The 19,255-nt window shown below is 36.9% G+C and overlaps 1 protein-coding gene across 1 annotated transcript in view; it reads right to left on the bottom strand.

The window, feature by feature from the left end:
• Positions 1–19,255, bottom strand: part of LOC125234197 (organic cation transporter protein-like) — a 45,536-nt gene that overhangs the window by 18,716 nt on the left and 7,565 nt on the right. The window contains exon 2 of the mRNA XM_048140404.1: positions 6,446–6,650. Coding sequence (XP_047996361.1) covers positions 6,446–6,650 — 205 coding nt within the window. The remainder of the gene's footprint in view (positions 1–6,445; positions 6,651–19,255) is intronic.

Below are 19,255 nucleotides of genomic sequence, written 5' to 3'. Positions count from 1 at the left end.
ACTCGCAAGTTCAGGATTCTATTCTCAAACCACTCGCTTCGCTCGTGGTTCAACTATAGAATCCTTTCACTTGCTCGTTTTTCAATTCCACACTCGACGTTAAAATACAACTTTGCTCCCTTGTATAACAAATAACTATTTTTAGACATAATTATGCCCACTCATTCCACTTATTCGTCAGGTTATGAAAATGTTTAGATGGCTTCTCTTTTTAACCCCTGACGCAAAAACGACAGGGTGTTATAAGTTTGACGTTTCCGTCTGTCTGTTTGTCTGTGTATGTCTGTCTGTGGCATCGTAGCTCCCGAAGAGATGAACCTGCTTAGATTTAGTTTTTTTTGTTTGAAAGCTGAATTAGTCGGGAGTGTTCTTAGCCATGCTTCAAAAAACATCGGTCCACTATTTCGGAGTTTCTTCAAAATTTTATTTGACTTTATGAAAGCTAAAAATCGAAATAAGATGTCATAATATTAAAGAAAAAATGACGAGCACCACCAGTGGCGAAGGCCGGATTCGAACCGGTCTTTTAGCAATCCGGGCCAAAATATTTGTTAAATATCATTTGATTTGTTCCCATAGTTGCGTTTATGAAAGCTGTTCAGTCCAAAATTACTTTTGCTCACATGAATAGTATTTAATTATCTAATCATTGTACTGATTATAAACAAACACGGCAAAAGTACAGTCATACTTTGTTTGTGTGCATTATGTTAGTTCGTCTCAGACGATATGAATATTTAATGATGAGTTGACACGGATATGATATTAAAGAAGCATTCGACATTCCAACGTTGATAAATTTGTTATCTGTTGGACGTTTCGGCCGATTCGGTAGAACAAATTGATATGGTCTCACGCTGTCTCTAGTCTGCTCTAAATTATTCAGGGTGTTTGGTCCATCAGTTTCCAAATTAAAATGGCGGATCTTCATCTCAACACGTGCTGTAAAAAAATGTTTTCCGAAGTTTTATTTTTATTTTTATTGTTTGAAAATCAGGAACAAAACTAAACATTTCTTAAAAACAAACAAAATATTGTTTTACAAAAATGTGTGCCCTCTCGTCTTTCTAATGATGTAGAATAATACTAAAATCTTACAGGTAATAATTCCCCCCCCCCCCCCCCGTTTTTATAACGGCCGCGACAGGCAAATCATCGTTGTCCAGAACAACAAAAAAATCTGAAAAAAATTTCACGTCGGTCAAAAATGTTTTACAGTTGAGAATATTGAGATAAGTAAACGACCCTACATACCCACAATTTTAATTTGGCAAACGATGAATAAAACACCATGTATTTTATTTAACAACACAATATTATAGATACCAGTAATTATTATATATTATTTCCAACTGTACACACAATGCGTCATGAAATGCAAACAGGGGTCGTCGTGAAAGGCATTTCACTCTCATATTATGGATGTCTCATACAGATGATCTCGTTTTATCAGTCACCTACCAAGTATTTGTGCGTGAGAGTTGTCGGATAAATAAGCAACTTAATCTCGTATCGAAATAACCTAAAATTACATACGTTTAATGAACGGAATCGGCCTTATTGATACCCTTTTGACTACGACATCGCGTGATGTTATAAAAGGTCAACATATTAGATATTTGACCTCTGACCCGAAACTGATTTGGTATTATTAGGCTGAATTGTGGCCATTCCAATCATTATGAATGAATGTAGATCGGTTGGCAACGACTTGTTACTAACGACACCTCTCGGACACTGGCGATCAAATATGAAAGAGGCGCGTTCCTAGCACACATTCTAGCTCGTGTAGGTGAACGCGTACCATGCTTGTATGAGTGAGATATGACAGGTCGACTGTTCGCGTTTTTGACAGGCGGTAACTGTGAGGTAACCGAGAGGGGGTGGGCGGCATTTTCAGCGGGGAGCGGGAGTTGTCATACTGTACGATAGTACTCTTTATTATACTGTGCTAACGAGAAAGTTTTGACAGTAGTGGTAGTAGTAAAACACTTTATTGCACAAAGAATATTATATTACATTAAGTATATAATAAATGTGTACAAAGGCGAATATCTTTCAGCTAACCTTTCAGTAACTGAGAGAGAACAACCACAAAATAAAATTTTGAAAAAACCCCCGACCGCGACATAGTAGACCCATTTTTATGAAACATGGCTAAGAACACTCCCGACTAACTCAGCTTTCAGACAAAAAAAACTAAATCTAAATCGGTTCCTCTGTTCGGGAGCTACGATGCCACAGACAGACACACAGACAGACAGACAGACAGACAGACAGACAGACAGACAGACAGAGACGTCAAACTTATAACACTCCGTCGTTTTTGCGTCGGGGGTTAAAAATAGGAGATGGTAGACAAATACCGTTATTTAAATTATGTATTTTGTACAAGACACCAAGATTAAAGTGAAGTAGATAACCCTAAATAAAAACACAGTCTGTGGGTTTGTTTTTATTAGAGTTAGTTATATACCACACTTATCACCCTATTATCTCCGCAGCTAGGGCTATTAACAGTGGTTCCCGTAAAACGAACCCCATAACTTTAGGAAGAACTCCTTTATTATAAGAGCCATTAATTCAATCAAATTTGCAAGAATCGAGACCTCATCGATCTGTTCTGTGACAGTTTTGCATCAGTACGCACACTACTGACCCAAGACTTCTCCCACTGTTAACTCTCAAATAACACTGTAAATAGGTTACTGCTTTTTTTTTCCTTTTTAGGGTTCCGTAGTCAACTAGGAACCCTTATAGTTTCGCCATGTCTGTCTGTCCGTCCGTCCGTCCGTCCGCGGATAATCTCAGTAACCGTTAGCACTAGAAAGCTGAAATTTGGTACCAATATGTATTTCAATCACGCCGACAAAGTGCAAAAATAAAAAATGGAAAAAAATGTTTTATTAGGGTACCCCCCCTACATGTAAAGTGGGGGCTGATATTTTTTTTCATTCCAACCCCAACGTGTGATATATTGTTGGATAGGTATTTAAAAATGAATAAGGGTTTACTAAGATGGTTTTTTGATAATATTAGTATTTTCGGAAATAATCGCTCCTAAAGGAAAAAAAAGTGCGTCCCCCCCCCCTCTAACTTTTGAACCGTATGTTTAAAAAATATGAAAAAAATCACAAAAGTAGAACTTTATAAAGACTTTCTAGGAAAATTGTTTTGAACTTGATAGGTTCAGTAGTTTTTGAGAAAAATACGGAAAACTACGGAACCCTACACTGAGCGTGGCCCGACACGCTCTTGGCCGGTTTTTCTCTTATTCTCTTATTGTTTGTTTTCAATCATTGCTCAAACTCATTACTGCTGTAGGTACTTTAAATACTGATACATAATGTAGTACTAAATCTTGAAATATATTTCAAAATTTTCTGTAACTTTGCACGCATGTACTTTGCCCAGTTTCTATCTGTGGAAAATTGTTATTGGCTCATTGGTTTTATGTTATAAGCCTTATTGTAACTTTAGCTGTAAGTTTTCCTAAGAAATAAAATAAAATAAAAGTTGCGGCAGAATGCAAGCCAACGTGCTTTTCCATGGTGTTCTGCATTTTCGCAGAAAAATTGCATCCCTGTCAATAAATTAAGAACTTAATACTTATAATATTTTTTGAAATACGCCATATATATTGTTGGTGTTTAATAAAACATTTGGTACCTACCTCGTTGTATATTACGCCAAGCAAAACATTCGGCAACATGAAAGTTTGGTTTTTAAAAAAAGGCCTTTTAAAAAAATGGCCAAACGTAAAGTTGGCAAATGTTAAGTTGGCAAATAAAAAAAAAACATTATGATAATTTGGGAAATGAATATTCGGCGGAATGAAATTCGGCGAAACGTGAGTTGGGAAGTGATATTCGGCCATACAATTTTCGGCGATAAATAAGAGAATCCTCTTCCATAGATACAGAAAGGAAGGAGATCGGATATGCCGGGCGATTTGTATTGAATACGCCCACAGAATTAGTTCTGTGAATACGCCTGTCGCAATATCTTGAACCCACACACACTTGGACGCTCTTATTGGGCTGCTAAGCCATACATGCACATCATTTTCATGTCTGTGTACCTACACGCGAACGATTAGCAGCGAGTTGTATCATCCCCTTGTTCCTCGTAGATAACCAAGTTTGATAACTCAGGCTTTGTATGAGGAAAAAATATTCTTCTTTGATTACCCGGTTTGGAAACGAGAATTTATTTTTCCTCGTAGAAAACCTTTATTTTTTGCAGTTTTCTACGAAGAATTTATTTTCTTCTTTGCTTACCCTGTTTGGAAACAAGAATTTATTTTTCCTCATAGAAAACCATTATTTTATGCAGTTTTCTATGAAGAATTTTTTTTCTTCTTAGCTTACCCGGTTATGAAATGGGATTTTTTTTCCTTATACAAAACCATTATTGTATGCAGTTTTATACGAAGAATTTTTTTCTTCTTAGCTTACCTGGTTATGAAATGGATGGGTTTATTTTTCCTCATTGATAACCACTACCTACATATTTCATGCAGTTTTCTAAAGAGAAAAATTCTTTTTCACCACACCGACTGGTTTTACTAGCCAGCTTTGGGGCATCAAGTTGTGATTTGTAAGGAATAACTTTGCACTCTTGAGATAAAATGCAACTTTGTCATTTGTTTTTGAAGTATCAAGAGAGCCGTTACCGGTCGGTGTGGTGAAAAATAATTTTCTCTTAAGACAACTGCATGATTATGTAGGTAGCGGTTATCAATGAGGAAAAATAAACCCATCCATTTCATAACCGGGTAAGCTAAGAAGAAAAAAAATTCTTCGTAGAGAACTGCACACAATAATGGTTTTGTATGAGGAAAACAATCCCATTTCATAACCGGGTAAGCTAAGAAGAAAAAAAATTCTTCATAGAAAACTGCATAAAATAATGGTTTTCTACGAGGAAAAATAAATTCTTGTTTCCAAACCGGGTAAGCAAAGAAGAAAATAAATTCTTCGTAGAAAACCGCATATAATAATGGTTTTCTACGAGGAAAAATAAATTCTTGTTTCCAAACCGGGTAAGCAAAGAAGAAAATAAATTCTTCGTAGAAAACTGCAAAAAATAAAGGTTTTCTACGAGGAAAAATAAATTCTCGTTTCCAAACCGGGTAATCAAAGAAGAATATTTTTTCCTCATACAAAGCCAGTTATCAAACTTGGTTATCTACGAGGAACAAGGGGTATCATCACGTGCGCTGCATGATCTTCCCATACAAGTTGCATTTAGGTTTACAGTTTTTCTGTATCGGCTATTAGTTTGAATATTTATGTTATGGTTAAGCTTAAACTTGGGCCCCACCAGAGGCCGCTATTTTATTTTTAACTATTACTGCCCTCAGATGGCAATTCTGTCTGCTATTTATTTTTTATCGGCATTACAGAATCTGAAATACATATACATAAACAATATAAATAATTAGTCCATAAAACTATCAAAGTGGTTGTAAAGTACATATTATAAGTGTGCCGACTATGCAGCCTTGTTTGTGACGAATCACGCGGCCGAATTCGCGACGCGCGTGAAGCGTGAATTTGCATGCTTCTTATCATAACCCGTTCCAACATGGGCTTAATAATAATAAAGGTACAATGTGCAACATGGTTTGATGCCGAATGTGCTAAACTACATACATGGGATAAGTTAGTGATGTGCAAGTTCCGGAAACTTTCCAAAAAATCTTAAATTTCTTGAAAAATTCACGAAACTTTCACGAAAATAAACGGAATTTAAATTTATGAAATGGAAAGTTTCCATCCATACAATTGTCCATACAAAGTTGGAAAGTTTTCAATGTGAAAATTTCAGAATTTTAGAAACTTTCCGTCGGCACATCGACAGGATAAGTGGATATCCGAGGTTTAGGATAGGCAGAGGTAAAACAAAGAAGATATAATCGAATGATCCAGATGCAAGGGATTTTGAGAATCGATTCAGCCAATAAGCAATAAATAGTGGCCATAACTCTTCATAGTTACAAAAGTTATAAACAAAAAAGAAAATATCTGGTTTTCCTTGCTTGCATGTATCGTATAATGCTCTATAGTGATGTTTAGAGGTATGGCATTGTCGTCAGCTACAGCTGCGTACTCTTACATTTGGATAGTCGGTCACCTTTAAGAGGTATTGGCATTGGGTACTTACATCTTTGACTGCAGCATTCTCTAGGCTGCACAGTATTAAATCGCGTCGTATACTGTGTATAATATGGTATCACAGGCTTGGCTATAACCAGCATTAGTTGCATAAGTCTTATACTTGGATAGTCTGTCACCCTCAAGAGGTATAGAGTTGAAAACTTACTATTAAACACGCAGCACTGCAGGCTTCATTGTCGACTATATGTATCTGGATCGCTCTGACAATTTGACAGTTAGTCACCCTCAAGTGGTTTGCGTTATGTACCTAAGTACATACTTACATCTCTGACAACAGAATCCTCGTCACTATAATGTATGGCGTCGCATCTTACAGTGATGTTAGTATTAAACCCCGCAGCACTGCAAGTTTCATTGCCGATTATAGATGGATACCTCTTGCACTTTGATAACCGGTCACCCTCAAGAGGTATAGCGCTGGTTAGCCAGCTAGTGTTGTTGAGACCTTCGCATTGGTCTATTTTACATCTGAAACAAATGAGAATATTGTGAAACTTCGGAAACCCAAAAACAAATATATTATACGCGGTGTAAAAGCAGAAAATTAATAAATGCAATTTAATGCGAGAGCAAGCGTCTCAACACACTTGTCTCCAATACTGACTCAATATACCAACTCCTAACATTCAGAAATTTACATGACTGTATCGACATGTGACACATCCTCTCTGTACTATGTAAATCAAGGCTTGTCATTCGACACTTGTGCGCATAGAGGAGGTATACCTTCTACTTGTATTTATAGCTGCTCGTGATATAGCTGATGCATGATTGATATATTGTTAGTATAACCAGGGTGGCTAGCCGAATGGCACAATCGCTCACGAAACGCTCACGAAACGAAGCGCTAGTAGATATCTATCTCTATCGCGCTTGCGTATTGGCGCGACAGAGCCAGCGGCGTATCGCTTTCGTTTGGCGTCGGAGAAATGCCATTCGGCTACGGGGCCTGGGTGGCTAGCCGAATGGCACAATCGCTCACGAAACGCTCACGAAACGAAGCGCTAGTAGATATCTATCTCTATCGCGCTTGCGTATTGGCGCGACAGAGCCAGCGGCGTATCGCTTTCGTTTGGCGTCGGAGAAATGCCATTCGGCTACGGGGCCTGGCCCCGCCAATACACAAGCGCGATAGAGATAGATATCTACTAGCGCTTCGTTTCGTGAGCGTTTCGTGAGCGATTGTGCCATTCGGCTAGCCACCCAGGGGTGGCTCACTCCGCGATTCTATCGCCGCGCTTACAAGTACATGCTGGCGGCCGCGAGTTCGCGGCCTAATCAGGGATGGCGCGCGTTCTCACGGAACGCACGTTCGCACTTTCTATTGTTATTTTACGTCGAGAGTTTTTTTTAAGGTTCATATGCGATGTCCGCGTGTGGAATAGCTAATAATGCTTAGTTAAATAGGGTAAACTGACCAGTAACTGGCCACTTAAGCAATTTGGTAACTTTGAATTTATTTTTTACCGAATTTTGACGATAAATCATTTTCTTTGAGACACTTACGTACAAAAAGGATCATGGTTTTGTTTTCTCTTTAAGTTATTTTAAAATTAAACAAGGTTTTCATACATAAATTTAAGTTTAATCAAAAATTGACCTATTTCACCAGTAACTGGTCACAAAATTTAGTAACTGGCCGTTAGTATACCATTTATTGGCCATATACACTATGATTGGACAATTCGCTTGTATTTATTAAATTATTCATCTATAATCACAACATGCGTATGAACTGAACATTATATAAGTCACTCTTGGGTTATGATGATAAAAATATAAAGAAAAACGTATTTAGCAACAGTAATAATGGCTCACTTGGACCACTTATACTACATTTACTTTAGCATCGTTACTTTGTCAAGGCCTAGCTAAAACCCATGTTCTTTGGCTTCTTTAATAAGTGATATAAACCGATCATTGTCATTAACGTCCGTCCGTCCGTTTCTGCTTCAATATCCCACAAAGAGCCTATGTCACTCCGTTTTTGAATGATCATAGCATTCTAATGCTCCACCGTCGCAAACTTCATCTGGCATGTCTTCTTTTTGGTCGTGTTTTCTCTGTTTTTGGGCAAAGGTTAAAACCTGTTTCAACACTCTTCGAGTATCCTGAATCACTTGTACCTATTAGTTTTTCTTGTTTCAAATGTTGCCTAATTTCATTGAACCACTTCTCTAAAACACCGGTGCTAGTATTCATCACTCTTTCGGAAGTTCGGGTTGATAAAATGGGATGACGTTATATAAAAGCCCTTAAACCATACTTCTCCCGGTTTACCATAACGAAATGGGTTTGATCTGGGATTCACTTTCAAAAAATCTTCGATACAAGTTTGTACGTCTCCCTTTTTTAGGGAAAACCCACGTCTGCGTGTCGCGTCGTATAATAAAATTACATATGTCTTGAATTAAATTTTAATGTAGGATTGCGAAGCCTAAACTGGATACTACTTCTTGGTACCCCAAATCGTTTAGCAGCTGCCAAACAAGAACCATCATTCTATTGCTTTATCATATTTTCTTCTTTTTGGCATAGCATATATGATTATCGACATAATATAACCTCGAAACCTGTAAAACAAATAGTACCCGTTCAGTAACTGGCCACACAACTGGCCACCTATGCTAGTTACTGCATTTTATCACTGAATGATACCAGTATTTTTGTATTGAAAACTGCTCTTTATATTGAATATGAATATGGTCGATTTTTGAAAAAAGGAGAATATTACAAAAATTACTAGTTACTGGCATAGGTGGCCAATTTCTGATCTTATTACAAAACAAACATTTAGTAACTAACCACCCCCCAAAATTCAAATTGTAATTCATTTTAGGCAAAAAACGAATTATAGGCATGTTACTTACCTTTCAGACATCTGAAATAACACAATAGAAATAAGTACACTACCGAATTTTGTACAAAAACACAATTTAAAAAAAAATCAAGTCCGTTAAGAAATCCTTAAGCTATGATGGTACTTTTCAAAATAAGTGCGCCGACTGTAAACAAAGTTACAAAAATTTTAACGCTAGTGTCAATAGGATATTTAATGTGTACTAAAACGAAAGCTTATTGATGTAGTAATGTCTTTTAATATCGGTAGATGGCGTATAATGCATTGAAACCTTATTTCGAGGAAATGAAACCTATGGGTGCCAGTTACTAAAGGTGGCCAGTTACACCTTGGTTTACCCTATACATCATGAATAAAATAGGACAATCTTACACAGATCTTATTGTTTAAGTCCCACGGAAAAGTTCAATAAGGCTTGTGATGCTCAAGGCTTAAACAAAAATATATAAATACTGGATATATATATCTAGAAAGTACCCAAGACTTGAATATACAGTATAACATTTTATCTGAGAATTAATTCGTTTTAATCCATAGGCAACCCTATCATCCGACGCTGCGCACGTGCGGCTCGTTTCTTTGTTAGAATTTTGTAGGCATTTAAAAAGGCGGCATTTTGTGAACATCAAAGCAGTGGGTCTTCTGTACTTGTACTATTATAATTACATTCTGTGGTATAAACGTGCAACTTAAATTATTGTAAATAAAATATGTTCGTGCGTACGTTCAAGAAAATTGGGTTCATTTCTTGTTTGGTCGAAACTTCGGACTCTTCGGAGGGCCATTTGTACTGAAAAACGTCGTGCAATAACTTAACCACAAAATTAAAATTTTGAAAAAACCTCCGACTGCGACATAGTAGACCGAGTTTCATAAAACATAGTTAAGAACACTCACGACTAACTCAGCTTTCAGACAAAAAAAACTAAATCTAAATCGGTTCATCCATTCGGGAGCTACAATGCCACAGACAGACACACACATAGACAGACAGACAAACAGACAGACAGACAGACAGACGGACAGACAGACACACACACAGACAGACACGTCAAACTTATAACACCCCGTCATTTTTGCGTCGGGGGTTAAAAAGGAAATTCGTAATTCGTGTCGATTTAAAACACTCCCTTCGCCCGTGTTTTAATTTATCACCACTCGTTCTGAACTTCCTTTTTCGCACTTGTATCGTAATGTACTATTGACAAGTATTTAATTCTATTAAAAGCTGAATACGCCTACGAAAACATCGGTTTACCACGGTAGTCCAGTCTAGATCTAGGTCATCACACGGAAGCTGCGGAAACGTGATTTGACGCACCAAATGCAGGCTTTCTTCTTTATTGGGCATTTTGACGTGATTAAATTATATTGAAGTTGTATTGGTGGACTTGCTCGTTTAAAACTTAATAAACGTATAAAAGCAATAAAATAGAAATGAAAATTCTTTGATGGTCGGGAGGGGTGACTAGGCTTGATAAGGTCAGAAATGAACACATACGTAGAACCATCAAAGTAGCTACTTACTACTACTTACTTGGCTGGCGCGATAACCCAAAATGAGTTTTGGCCTCCAACACAAGAGCACGCCATTTGACTCGGTCTTGAGCGGTATCGCGCCAGCTTTCTCCACTCTATCCGCCCAACGATATTTTGGGTGTCCAGCAGGACGGCGTCCAATCGGTCTCCCCAAGTAGGCCCTTTTGACTGCCCGATCTTCTCCCTTTTGACTGCCCGATCTTCTCCCATTCTTTCAAGGTGATCTAGCCAACGGAGACGGTGTACTTAATAGGTTTCACCTATTATATTTGGCTCGGCTACCAGTTGTTCAATTTCGGCATTTTTGCAGATCCTCCAACTGCCATCGTCTCTTTTAACGGGTCCCAGAAACTTCCTTAATACCTTACGCTCTATTCTAGAAAAACTGAAATAATGTCGCCTGCGATGGTTTGGACATGACTGTCATATATCTATAGAAGAGGGGTAGAGGCCGGTCCCCATTGGTCCAAGAATCATTTTTATATTTTGATAAACAAAAGCCTTGTTACTTTTCTATTTTCCGTTTTTTAAGTCTATTTTTTTTTAATACATATCTATTTACATGACCATTAAACAAACCTGACATGATTATGAAACTAAAATGGCATGGTATTTAAATGCAACTTTCGTTTCCGAACACATGCCCTAAAGGCTGCGTGCGAATTACGTGTCCTAGTTGCTGAAGCGCATTGTTTATATTTGCTGGGCCGGTTAAAATTATGTAGCTGGGCCTAGTCCTCGGACTATTTGGGAACTGTGTATTTTGGGCCCAGTTCATACTATCCGAGAACGGTTCAAGTACTGGCCGTGTTGGGAGGTGGTAAGATTTCAATAAAGTTTGAGACTAAGCTTAACCCTTAGAGTCGCAATATTTTTTTTTAATAAAAAGCAGTTTTTAAATGTTTTTTTAGATTTATTATAGTGACAAAGTAAGTGTAAAAAATACGAAAAAAATCAATAACTCGTAAATACCTAAATAACGTACGTATAACATAATATACGTCGTCCACAACTCAACAAAAAACGATCCTGGGTAATATGTATATTATTCTAAGCAATACTATACTTCCTATGCAATATGATGGTAAGCAACAAAGCAGTTTCTTGTCTTCACGTAGCACAAATGCACATCACATTTCGTGCATTTTGTACTTGTCTGACCGTTCGTAACGGATTTTTTTCAGGCGGTCATTTTGTTTCTTTATATTAGCCTGTTTAATTGTTTATAGTGACGTCGTCTCAGAAGCCATGCGTTATTGATACACATATCAATAATTTGAGAAAAAATATTTAAGTACCAACGCATGGATTTCATTTCGGTAGTATAGTACCGAAATGAAATCCATGCTATCAGCATAGCTGCGAGATCCACCCCTCCCATGTGGTGATTGTAGTGAATAAGGAACAATTTGTCCTTTAGTACCGTTTCGTAACTAAAAATTGGTAACCAGCTTCGAAACGGGAAAAAAATCCCAATTCGAAACTGGCTTCAAATTGGGACTTTCCCGTTACCGATTTGTAACCACGTTTGGTAACCAGCTTCGAAACGGGAAAAAAAATCCCGTATTGAAACTGGTTACAAAATGAGACTAAATCATTACCGATTCGTCCATGGATGGTAACCAGCTTCCAAACGGAAAAAATAACTGGTTACAAAATGAGATTTTTTACCGTCATAAATACCGACATGATTTATTTGAATAATGCTGATATTGAGTAACTTTATAGGGTTCCGTAGTCAACTATGTTGACTATAGGAACCCTTATAGTTTCTCTCTGTTCATCTGTCCATATCTACACCATCCTAGCTTCGATTTGGTAGAAACTCCGATCAGTACCTAACTCGGGCCCAATACGTAACCAGCTACAAACAGGGAATTTTGTATTCCCGTTCTGTAGCCAGTTAGAAAATTTAGTTACCAAACGATACCACGCTGGCCCAGTTCGTAACCGGCTACAAACCGGGAATCTTGATTTCCATTTTGTAGCCTACGCGAATAGGCAAATTCCCACAAAATGATGGGCTCTTTGTACTGAGGACATTAAAATGCAGTTTTGCCTGGATTTGTAATTAAACATAGGTATTAATAAGTCTAATAACACTCTAAACAGTTTTAAAGTTATTTAGAGTCGTAGTCGCAACGTATAGTATGCCATACGGAATAAATCAGACTTCATTCACAGGAGTGTTGGCAACGTATAGTATACTAAACCGTGTTGCAAATATGACAATAAAATGTAACTACTATGTATCCGACACAAAAATATTGCATTGAAAGGTAGGTTATTATCATTCTCATAAAAGGCACTGCTTTCTTTGGTTGAATTCTAAGAAATTTTATTAAATTATCTTAATTTACCTTATGACTCCGCAAAGATTTTCTCATGGTCGCACAATTCGTCCACTTGTGTTATTATCGAGTACTAACACACGTCAAAGTATTTTAATGCAAATTCTACCCACCTTTATACATTGTACTAGAAAAGTCATTCCTCTGTAAACGTTGGCGCAGTACCCTATTTATTTTTTTATTTGTTTTGTATAACATGATATACAAAGTGACTCTAAGGGTTAAATTCGTTGTCAATAGAAATTGTCAACAATGTAAACAAACCATTATGTAAAATATCAATATTATAGCACACTTTTATTATTTTAAAGGTTGAGTGAGGATCATAATGTGAGATGAATTGATTGATTTATCCAGTATCTGATGAGTTAGAATGGAAATTAAAGACATTTTGACTACAAGGTTTGTTTACATTGTTCACAAATTCTATTGACGGCGACTTTGTTGACGGTGAAAATGGTGAAATTGATGGAGTAGACTTTGCACGTGTCAAGTCAACGTCGTTATTATTGATAGAAGTCTCATTTTTAAAATATACCTTGCGCAATCTTTAGTATAAAAGCGATCATAACAAGTTTGATCTTTGCATCCTTTCTAGTTACTTACTGGAATCACGAAAGTTCAAGCGATTAGTTCAAAAATACAATACAACACACAGTACAACTTGTATTATCCTATCAACTGGAGCTTTTTACATTAACCTCAGTTAATAATGCTGATTTGTGTTGTCCTCGTTTATTTATTTATCGTATGGCAATTCATTACACACATAAAATTTACATTTTAACTTAAAATTTACAAGTCTGCAGGTACAAACACGCAGTTTGTGTCAGGTTTTTAAAATCCTCAGCTGGTCCATTGTACTTGGTATTTAATAGAGCACTCAAATACCATGTGGTAAATGGTCTGCTTTGGATCGTAAGAGGTACACAATCACAATTTTATAGATATTGCAATTATAACCAAGGTTACGTTATATCATTTTTTCTGCTCGGTCAAGTTTGCACCTAAATGGGCGAGGCAGATATTGTAGAATACCTCCCTTGTGCACACAGCCACATATTACAAAGCTGTCAGCTCATATCACGCGTGATATCCTGATATCACTTACACTCGGTCTAACCCGCGCAATCAATCACGCACGGAGCGGTATTAATTGTGTTTCGTGATGATTAATTCTATCTTTTTCATTCGTTTTGTTATCTACCGAACTGACTGAATGAATTTTCACGATTTTATTGTTTTGAAAAAGAAAATTATGTTTTATTGTTTTGAAAAAGAAAATTATGTTTTCAATTCTCGTGTTTTGTTCCAATGTTTAGTCATTTCTAACAGCTGGTGTAACACAGCTGGAATGTCGGATTAAAGATAAAAAATAATGATAATAAATTGTAGTAAACGCGTTCAATATTATAAAATGAAAATAATTATTTGTATTGTAACGAGAACATCGTCACATCTTTAACGCCTAATTTACTAATATGGATATTCAGGTATTTGATTTAAGTTTGTTACTTGAATCCTCATGAAGCATTGCTTATAAAGCTGTAGCAGTAATCTAGAAGTAAATAAAAACCTTCTTTGGGATGAATGTACACAAGTTAATTCAGAACTTTTAAAATACCTACTGTAGGTATTCACATACATACATACATACAATCACGCCTGTATCCCATAAAGGGATAGGCAGAACACATGCAACCACTAAAGGTTCAGTGTCACTCTTGGCAAATAAGGGGTTGAAAGAAAACGAAACTGTGACATTGCAGTGACAGGTTGCCAGCCTCTCGCCTACGCCACAATTTAACCCACACATATATATAGGTATTCACATTCCATTTAACCTGTGGTAGACGGGATTCGACTTGGCCGAGGTGATAAGCACGTCATTTTCTTTGACAGCTGATCCATGATACCACAGTATAGTTTTCATTGGAAACTATGCTCTGGAATTTGCTTTGGGCTGACCCCATATTCCTGTCTAGCGTTAGTAATAAATAACCTATAGTATAATTATGTCCAAAACTAGTTTTAGTTCTGTACTCTTTGGGATGCCAGGCTCAATGTTCCTACTAATTTTGAATTGTGGCGTCCAAACTCAAATATGGTACCAACTTCAACACTACCAACTCATTCATATAATCAACCCTGGATCAGTTTTGTATTTCACATAAATTCCAGAATTTCCAGAGAAAAACGAGTAAGATGAATGTGTACAGCTGCATTTTCCGCATTCAAGCGTAGTGAATAGTTCAATCAGAGCTTCCACGAGGAATCGAGCGGAAGGCGACAAATCACGCTGACGAGCTAAACAGGAAATGTTATCTCAGACTTATTCATAAAAAGAAATAGCTGGGAGCGCTTATTGGTCGATAAATCCGATAAATGGGAAATATAATAAATGGGAAAGCACTTCGTCTGCTTATCAGTTTTAATTTTTTTTTATAAACGATATTGTAGTTATATAACGTCGCTACTTTAAAAAAGTCTGTCAATGAAAAGAAAATTGTAGTATGTATGGAATGCATATAGACTTACTGCGTTTTAACTTTGAGGAACAGCGTGAGATACGAGATCTTTTAAAAGTAGTTACGATAAGCCGGACACAAAATGCGTACCTATCGATTTGAGGAATTGATACCGAACAAGCTGTAAATTTCTTTATTTTTAAATACACATTAATATAGGTACCTATACCAAATATAAATGCATTTAATTGAATTTGCTCCATCCCAGGCAGGCAAGTATGGTCGCGCGATCAATGATAAAATATCAGGCCGTCCCTATCGCACTATTTGTAAGTGCGATAGGGACGGCCAGATGTTTTGTCTGCGGACGTGTAGATACGTTTAAATTCGGAAGCTTAAAAGTTACTATAATAATGGAAGCACTAGTACGAAGCTTGGCGGAATCAGACACTGGTAAAAAAAAATCTGAATGTTCGTTATCATTATACCAAAAGTTATGTAAAGCAAAGTGACGGCGTTACATCTTGGACCCTGAGATGGCAACGTAATCAGGCCCCGTAGCCGAATGGCATTTCTGCGACGCGAAAGGAAATCGAAACGCCGCAGAAAGGTAGTCTGGCTCTGTCGCACCAATACGCAAGGGCGATAGAGATAGATAGCTACGAAAGAGATATTATCGTGAACGTTTCGTGAGCGTTTGTGCATTCGGCTACGCACACAGTTCTTGTCTTCGAAAAAGAAAACTTAAAAATTAAATGTTAGTGGACACAGGAGAGTTTCTCGTCTGGATTAGGTATTTAATATTAAACATTTTTTTTTAACATGCAATCGCATACCTTTAGGTTTTTAGTGGTGCTAAATAGGTAATTTTAATTTTATTCAACACAGGACAGGCTATGCTTTATTTTGGGAACAATTGAAATGTACTACTGTGCTTAGTGTGCTTATTATGAAATAAAAGCATTTGCATTCGATTCAATAAAAACGATCGTTTTTGTATTTGTATTTTTGTAAGTATTTTTTTTTAAATAAGTAATTTCACTAAGTAATTTGTAGTGTTAATTTATTAAGTATCTGTCGTCGGTAGTCATCGCAAATTCGCGATGTAAGTAGTTGTTAATCCACTGTAATCTTTCAAAGCTGTTTGTTGCACCTCTTAGCTTTTCACACGTCGCGTTGTGCATAACCCGGCTTACCCTAAATACGTCAGCCGTCAGCCCGCTGACGGCAACTACCTATAAACTTTAACGTTTTCGCGATACACTTACTTAATAAATATAGATAAGAAAAAAACCAAGGCACTTTTTAAATCCAAATCTACACGAGCAGGTGTAAGCCTGAGACATTTTGGAAGACCGGTTGAAATTTTGAAATCCAATTGGGCAGGTGTTCCAAAAGGTCGAATGTAGGAGCCGTGTGTGTGAATGAAACGTTTTTGCTTGATAAAAAATAGTAATGTATTGGGTTGGTAAGAAAGTAATGAGCGAATCATAACCAATATTGTAATTTTTATTTAATTTATTATTTTAATCATTTATCAAAAATATAATGGCCTTCGTTATCTACTACTTGTCTCCGTCGTTCTGGTAAAGAATGAATAGCATCGGCGAAGAAGTTCTTAGGTTTAGATTCAAAAAACTCAGCTATGTACTGTCGTAGATGGGCTTGATCATCGAACTTTTTTTCATTCAAGGCATTGCTTAGCGATCTGAATAATGTGTAATCCATAGGTGCCAAGTCTGGAGAGTACGGTGGATGAGGTATCACATTCCAACCTAGGTCCAATAGCTTTAGCCGAGTCACTTTTGCAATGTGTGGGCGAGCATTGTCGTGTAAGAAAAAAAACTTTAGCATGCTGTGGACGATTCTGACAGATTTTTTGGTTTAAATTTTCAAGCTGATTACAGTATACTGATGCGGTAACAGTCATTCCACTTGGTAGGAGTTCTCAGTGAATAATACCATGAATATCCCACCAAACGGACAGCACAACTTTTTTCGGGTGAGGCTCTGTTTTTGGTGCCTCTATTCTTTTTTCGTTTGGAGCTAGCCACTGACGTTTGCGTGTGTGATTTATATATAAGACCCATTTTTCATCTCCAGTGATAAGATGGTCCAACCAGTTGAATGTGCGGCGAAAAGACAGAAGTTGTATGCAGATATCGGCACGGCGGTTTAGTTGATCTCTATCAAGTTCGTGCGGTATCCAAACATTGTATTTGTAGTTTTTTCCCAACTCGTGTAAATGTGTTTCTATGGTGACATGAGAGCAGCCTAACTCGGTAGCAAGAGTACGACTCGTTAGCCTCGGATCTCCTTCAATTAAGGTTTTTAATTTGGCTACATCAATCTTCACCGGTCGACCAGACTTAGGTTGATCTGATAATGAAAAGTCGCCACTACGAAACCGCTGAAACCATCGTTTCGCCGTGGCCTCAGACACAACTTCAGGAGCAACACGTCGACATATATTACGCACTGCTTCGGCGGCTGAATGGCCAGACTGAAATTCATGTAGTAAGCAATGCCTTACATGCACTTTTAATTCGTCCATTTTCTTCCTTATATTAGCTCGGCGACAGCTAGTGAATGACTGACGAGAAACTGTGCGACTCGCCCTTTATATACTTTCGACCATAGAAGATTCTAGAACTCTCTCAAAAATTTTATGTGGAATTCAATCGATCGCTCATTACTTTCTTACCAACCCAATAAAATTCGTAGTGAACAATATTTCTGTTAGAGTTAGTGTAAGATAAGTTGGCATCTATATTTAAAAATTAAAAATAATTAAAAATAATTTATTGCCATAATTCACATGCAATACACGAGCTAGGTAGGTACATTATATTTTCTATTTTAAACAAGTTACAATTAAGATAAACTTAAACATAATATTAGTATACTATGATTAATTTATTAATTACTTTACATTACATTTGTTTATAACTTATCTAATCTAATTATAATAAAATAAAATTCGGTATAACATAAGCATGGCAATGGGTACCAAACTCAGCATGTGCTGAACAGGTGTCCAGCGCTGATTTTCAGTTTGGCCCCTTTGTGGCGATCTATCGTTGGATTAATAGTTATTTGTTATACAAGGGGGCAAAGTTGTATTTTAACGCCGAGTGTGGAATTGAAAAACGAGCAAGTGAAAGGATTATATAGTTGAACCACGAGCGAAGCGAGTCCTGAACTTGCGAGTTTTTTAACACACGAGAAGTAAAATACATTTGCACCCGAGTGTAACACAAAACTTTTCCCCTCACTATAGCGAGGAAACTACAACGCAAAAAATGCGTTTATCACTGCTTCCAGTAGTTCCACAGGTGTTAAATCATCTTTATTACTAGATTCACTCAGTACTTTTATCAAGTTTAAAGTAGTTAATTTGACGTTATTCAAGGTCAAATTACTTTACCCACTAGTGGATAAAATGCGTTTTTACCCGCTGGTATTAAAGGACAAAACACGTGTTTCCGAGCTAGTGAGGGGAAAAATACATTTACAGTCTCGCCGGTGCAAATGTTGTTTTAAACATCAAGCTTCGATGACATTATGAAGTTTATTTCACTTTAGCAGAGGCTATCGAAATAGCTGCCAGCGTATCTTGGCCTGATTCTAAAATGCATTACATTTTCTTTCTTATACCTACAAATTCTACTTTCGAATTTTCGAGGGTATAGATGGCCGATTCACTTTTTCTGTTCACAAATTTGAAAAACATTCGATAACAGTATTTATAAAAGCTGATCAGCATTATTTATTATTGTTACAATTTACTTTTATAGCAATACAGAAAATTTTATATGTAATGTCTAAGATGTTACAATTGTAAGAACACTTTTT

The sequence above is a fragment of the Leguminivora glycinivorella genome, chromosome 15 (assembly GCF_023078275.1).
Source record: "Leguminivora glycinivorella isolate SPB_JAAS2020 chromosome 15, LegGlyc_1.1, whole genome shotgun sequence".
Classification (NCBI taxonomy): domain Eukaryota; kingdom Metazoa; phylum Arthropoda; class Insecta; order Lepidoptera; family Tortricidae; genus Leguminivora; species Leguminivora glycinivorella.
The sequence above is the reverse complement of the archived record's forward strand: the minus strand, read 5'-3'. Positions and strand labels throughout refer to the sequence as shown.